The sequence below is a fragment of the Mauremys reevesii genome, linkage group 24, assembly GCF_016161935.1.
Source record: "Mauremys reevesii isolate NIE-2019 linkage group 24, ASM1616193v1, whole genome shotgun sequence".
Taxonomy (NCBI): Eukaryota; Metazoa; Chordata; order Testudines; family Geoemydidae; genus Mauremys; species Mauremys reevesii.
In genome coordinates, this window is record NC_052646.1 from 15,754,665 (window position 1) to 15,760,749 (window position 6,085).

The 6,085-nt window shown below is 52.7% G+C and overlaps 1 protein-coding gene across 1 annotated transcript in view; it reads right to left on the reverse strand.

The window, feature by feature from the left end:
• The window catches only part of LOC120390549 (B-cell receptor CD22-like), a 68,061-nt gene extending 65,360 nt beyond the window's left edge, over positions 1-2,701 (reverse strand). The window contains exons 1-2 of the mRNA XM_039513279.1: positions 2,548-2,701; positions 316-426 (exon numbers count right to left, since the gene is read on the reverse strand). Of these exons, the coding sequence (XP_039369213.1) occupies positions 316-426; positions 2,548-2,701 (265 nt within the window). The remainder of the gene's footprint in view (positions 1-315; positions 427-2,547) is intronic.
• Between the last annotated feature and the right edge of the window lie 3,384 nt (positions 2,702-6,085).

Below are 6,085 nucleotides of genomic sequence, written 5' to 3' on the forward strand. Positions count from 1 at the left end.
GACAACACAGCCCAGGAGTCTGACCCACAAGTCCCCTCTGCTCTAACCACTGTCCCCCCCTTCCCCTACAGCTGGGGAGAGAACCCAGGAGTCCTGGCTCCCAGCTCTAACCACTTGGATTTCAGAGCAAGGCAGAAAGGGGGTGTGCCTGCGTGTGTGTGAGAGAGAGAGACCTGGGGCTGCTGGACGGAACCTGGTTACTGGAGACACTGAGCTGCTGTCCTGAGTCGCTCGTCCATCTGTCACCCCTGTCATCCCCCGCGGCGTGGAACTGGAAGCAGTAGTGCCCTGATCACCATCCCATGTCCAGCTCACGACACTGATCTGCGGGGTAGGTGAAGGAGCAGAGGATGGTCACGCAGGAAGTGGCCCATCCATCGGGGGGCTCTGGTCCGAGTGTCACGTTCCACTCCTGGGCGTAGGCACCTGCCGGGGACAGGAATTGGGGATCAGACCGGTTCCCGGCCCCAGTGAGTTGGGGAACCTGCCCCACAGGCTGGGTTGCTGCAGAGATCCCACCGGGAGAGGCCAGCATCAGCTCAGCCCCCAAACCAGGGGCTTTAAAACATAATCAGGGCTGTTGTGTTGTGGGGCTGTGTCATAAACAGATAGTTAAGGGTTAATGTCTCTTTTACCTGTAAAGGGTTAACAAGCTCAGTGAACCTGACTGACACCTGACCAGAGGACCAATGAAGGGACAAGATACTTTCAAATCTTGGGGGAGGGAAGTCTTTGTTTGGGTTCTTTGTTTTGGGGGTTGTTCTCTCTTGGATCTAAGAGGGGCCAGACGTACATCCAGGCTCTCCAAGCTTCCTAAAATAGTCTCTTCTATTCAATATAGTGAGTATTAATTAAAAAGGCGGATTAGTCTTTTGTTTGCTTTCTGTATTTGCAAATGTGTATTTGCTGGAAGGATATTTTATCTCTGTTGCTGTAACTTGTACTTATGCTAGGGGGGAGGGAGTCCCTTTAGTTTTTATAAGCCGTATACCCTGTAAGCATTTCCATCCTGATTTTACAGAGATAGTTTTTACTTTTTCTTTCTTTAATTAAAAGCTTTTCTTTTTAAGAACCTGATTGATTTTTTTCCCTTGTGTGAGACCTCAGGGGATTAGTCTGACTCACCAGGGAGAGGTGGGGGGAAAAGAGGAGGGGGAAGGTGAATCCCTCTTTGTTTTAGATTCAAGGAGTTTGAATCAGTGTGGAGCCTCTCAAGGCAACCCAGGGAGGGGAACGTCAGGGAGGGGAAAGGAAGGGGGAATGGTTAATTTCTCCTTGTGTTAAGATCCAAGGAGTTTGGATCTGTGTTCCCCAGGGAAAGTTTGGGGGGAAGGGAAAGTGTACCACAACACTCTATTTTTGGTTGGTGGCAGCACTATCAGATCTAAGCTAGGATTTAAGCTTAGAAGGGTACATGCAGGTCCCCACCTTTTGGACGCTAAAGTTCAAAGTGGGGAACAAACCTATGACAGGCTTTCTGAGCCCCCCACCATCCGGCGTGGGGGTGACAGTGAGCCCATCTGGCGCTTCCCTGTGAACTGGGGAAGGGGAGTTTGGCGATGCCTCTGCCAACATCAGCCTGTCCAGCAATTAATCACCCCAGCCCCCGAATCACTCCTGTCCCCCCGAGTTCTCCCATCAGCCCAGGCCAACCCCCTCCCCCGCATCTGCCCAGCCACTCTCAGTTCAGTCCATCCTCCATATCCCATTCACCCCTCTCCATTCAGCCGTCCAAATCCGCTCAGCTCAGCTCCCTTGGCCACCCCCTTCAGTCCAGCCCCCGTCAATTCAGCGCCCTTCTCACCTTAACCCCACTCAGTTCAGGCCACCCCCATATCACTGCTCAATTAAACTGCCCATTGCCTCCACAGATCGCCTCCCCTCCACCCCAGATCAGACCCCACCTGTCTCCCTACAGGTCACCCCCAATGCCCCTCAATTCAGTATCCTAAATCCCCTCTCAGTTCAGCTCCCCCCCGCCAGAGCTGGGTGTCTGGTCTTCAGGCCGGAGGCCCTGACTGCAGGACAAGCCCCACCAGTGAGGGGTCAGGTGCTTCCCATGCACAAGGAGCTGGGTGCGGACGCGGGTAGGGCCCAGCCGGGCCGGAGCTGGGCAGATGGGCAGGGCAGGGAGCAGAGCTCTCCAGGCCGGCCCAGCAGACGCCCCGACTCGCCGGGGCAGCGAGAAGCCCGGAGGCAGGACGTGGCACAGGGCAAACGGCAGCCCGGGGGCCGAGAGCGTCTGAGGCCCTCGCTGCTCAGCCCAGGGTGGCCGGGGCTAGACCAGGCTGACTCTGCCCTGAGAACCAGGCGTGTTCTCCACCGGGTGAAACCAGCAGTGAGGACCCGGCTGCTCGGGGTCAGGGTCAAGGCCAGACGCCCCCTGGGCTTGAACTGGAGCCGCTGGCGCGAGTGGCTGGGACTTCCCTGTGCTGGAACCCGGTTCCGAGCCCCCTCCTGTAGTGTGTAGACGCACTCCCAGGGCTGGGAAACGGTTCCCACCGGCCCCCTGGGCGGCAGCGCGTCGGGTCTGTGTGAATTACTCACCGCTCAGAAGGCAGAAGGCAGCGACCAGCACCCAGGCCATCTCCGTCCAGCACAGAGCGCTCAGCCGGCCTGGGGGGGACAGGGGCTGGGAATGAGTCACCTGCAGCATTTCTGGGTGAGAGCTCGTCTGCGCCGGGCGATGGCGTCCGGCCATGGGACCGGCTGCGTGAACAGAGATTTCATTCCTAGAGCCCTGGCCGATGGATCCATGTCATTTCTATTCCTGCATGCTCTACAGGCCATGTTCATGGCTCACCCCTCAGAGGCGCAATGCAACCACCTCTTGGGAGGGGCGCGTGGCTGTTTGGCAACCCACAGGAACATGCAGGACAGTTTCAGGACAGGACCAGAGGAAGATTCCTGTGTGGAGCTGACATGTGCAGGGAGAGTCAGGGAGGGAGAAGGGAACAAACCACTTAGGGGTTTGGCAGGGACCCCAGGGGGACATCCTGACCCCTTGGGAAAGAGCCATGTGGGGGAAGGGTATCACAGGCCCAAGGGGCAGGGTCGGGGTTCAGTGTCTCAGCTGGGAACAGCAAAGCTCCAGAAGCAGAGATCAGCCCTGACTGCGAGGGGAGAGCCCCCTATGGAGCCCCCCGGCCCATCCTGCAGCTCCGCACCCCCTAGTGCTTCCTCTCCGATAGCTGGATTGTTTATCGGGGGCCGTCTCTGTGTGTATCTGTGACAACAGCCTGGGCAGAGCCAGTGTCTGATGTTACCCAACCGCTCTGAGAACGTCTCTCTGGGTAATGGGGCAACTGGCCAGCGAGGGTCTGAGAGCCCGGGTGTGTCTGGAAATAAATTTTCCTTTGCAGAGCTGGGATTAGGACCCAGGAGTCCTGGCTCCCAGCTCTACCCCAAACACTGTGTTCTGTCTCTGAACAGTAGCTCCATGTGATGTGTTCTCCCCCCTATGACCTCAGGTGCCTTCACAATCTGCCCAGCTGTTGAGCATTTCAAGCAGCAGTGAAATGCAGCCTGCTCTGGGGTGGGGCAGGGCAGCTGTGTAACAGTGCAGGATGATGTTGCCCCGCCATGTGTGGTCCCCGTATCTTACACCTTGAGCTCATCAGACAGGGACTGGCTCTCACACCATATTTGGGAAGCACCCTGTATATTTACAGCGCTAGCACAAGTTGCTGTGGTCTAGTGGCGAGAACAGAGCTGTGGGACCCAGGACTGTGGTTTCTCCTCCTAGATGTGCCCTGGCCCTGCTGTACAATTCAGTGCCCTGTTCTGTGCTTCAGTTTTTCCTCCCACCCATTGTCTATTCTAATTGCCATTTCTTTGGGGCAGGGACTGTCTCTGGCTGTGTCCATGCAGCACGCTGCTCCCCAGACCCCGATCTCAGCTGGGGCCCCACCCATAAGAATCTCTCACCGTTTAATCTCCTTTCAGTCACTTAGAGATGCGAAGAATCATTCTCCCCCTATCTGGCTTTTTCCTCAGAACAAGGAACAGCGGCTCTTACGTGGACCATGTGCCTGGGTTAGCGGCCGGATCTCCAGTCTGATCCCACCGCTAACACTAATGGGAGAGCAGGGAACTAGTAATCATGTTCATCTACGTCTGTGGCAGTGGCCCCCGGGGCCGTGAATAGCTGGTGGCTCAGGGGAGGAAAGGGAACCGTGATCGTGTGTTCCTGGCTGTGACCGGGTCCTAGTGGGGAGCCAGCTGTGGTCACTCAATGAGGATGAACTGCAAAGAATGGGGCAGACAATCCCCATCGAGCTGGTGGACGTTCCAATACTTAGATTCACCAAGTCAGCATAAAACAGCTTCTTTATTACCTCGCTGGTTACTCAGACGTCCAAACAATACAGTCCCCTTAAAGCCACCCAGCCTCAGGCCCCCATCCAGGAACCCACATCGAATATGATGAAAATTTCTGTAAATCTTATTTCATTATATAAAAGAAAAGGTTCTACCAACCCCAAAGGATCGGACGCATCACCTCCCAGGTTAAGGAACGGTTCAGCTCTTACCCAATACACGCTACAGCCAGTTCTTATTAACTAAACTAAAATGTATTTAAAAAAAAAAACCAAAAGAGAGAGTGTCTGGTATAAAGCTCAATATACAGACAGACAGGAGTTCAGTTCCTTTAGGTGCAGATTCCTAGCAGAGATGCTGAGCTTTGTAGTTGCGAGGATTCTTTCAGAAATAGTTCATAGTTTACAGTCCAACGTCCAAATCTCACATTCAGGCCGTACCAGCAGAACTGGGACCTCAATCTTGTGACTCAAACTTCCCCCGGAGAAGCTTCAGCAGATCTGAGATGACAGAATCAGGACCCAAGGATCTTTTATACAATTTCACGTCCTCTTGGACAAGTTGGGATTTCTTTGGGGAACAAAAGGTAATTAGGATGATTTTCAAAGAGGTCCTTCTTAGCTATACGAATTAACATAAGGCCATTTGCTGTTTCCTCCACCATTCACAGCACATTTCAAAGAGAGGTGAATACCGAGATATCCCATGTTTACAATTCATTTAAATGATATCAGAATACAGCATAGAGAGGGACTGTTGGTTACACTGTAGACCCTACTCATACATATGCAAATACACAAAACCACAAACATTATCTCCCCACATGTCTTTTCAGGGTTATTTATTTTGCAGGATGTTTAACCCTTTCTAGCCTTGCGTCACATCCCCAACATGAGATTGATGTGGAAGGGTGAAATTAGAGCTCCTGGATACACTTTAAGGACCTTCCAACATTGATATGGGCTGGGTTTATATTGAATTCTTTGTAAGGCCAAATTATTGAGCCATGCTTTGACGCCAGCCAAAAACTTAGCCCATAGTTTGTGAAACACTTTAGTGATTCCAGGGTTTGGTCTATGTGTTCACTTAACGTAGCCATTAATGTTCTTCAGAGAGCACTTACCCTGGCACCCAGCCATGAAGGCTGTGAGCTGTTGTGCCTCAGTTTCCCTTTGTGCCCAGCAGTTCAAGCTTGCAGTGGTTGTTCTGCTGTGGAAAGTTTTAGAAATCTGTCACAGCAGTAGCTGTGAAGCCTCAACATTGTTAGCCAAAAGGGCTCGTTTCCCCCTGGAGCTTACCTAACTACACCAAGGAGGCACGGAGACAGGAAGACGAGTACCACACCCTTTATTGATCGGTCAGCTGAGTGGGTGTTCCTCTCGGCTAGTGCCAGAGAAAGAGACACACCTTTCATGGCCAAACGGCCTACCTTTATAGCCGGTAACAAACAACAGCCTACGTTTGTCTCGTCATTTGGTTGACCTATAAACCCTGTGGATAATTGGGTACGCAGGATACATATATCATTTTGTGGGGGCTACAAGAGACATACAGCTGTTGAGGATACATTTGTCATTCTGAAGGGGACACAAGATACATCCGTTGACCCTTTGTACTAGATACTTTGGATGCATACATGTGAACGCAGCTGCATACACTTGGGGAGCCAACATATACTTGGGGAGCCAAACAAAACTGATAAGCGAAATAGCTGACTTAGGTAGATACACGGCCTTCAGTCTAATGAGTTCTGTAAGCTTTCCAA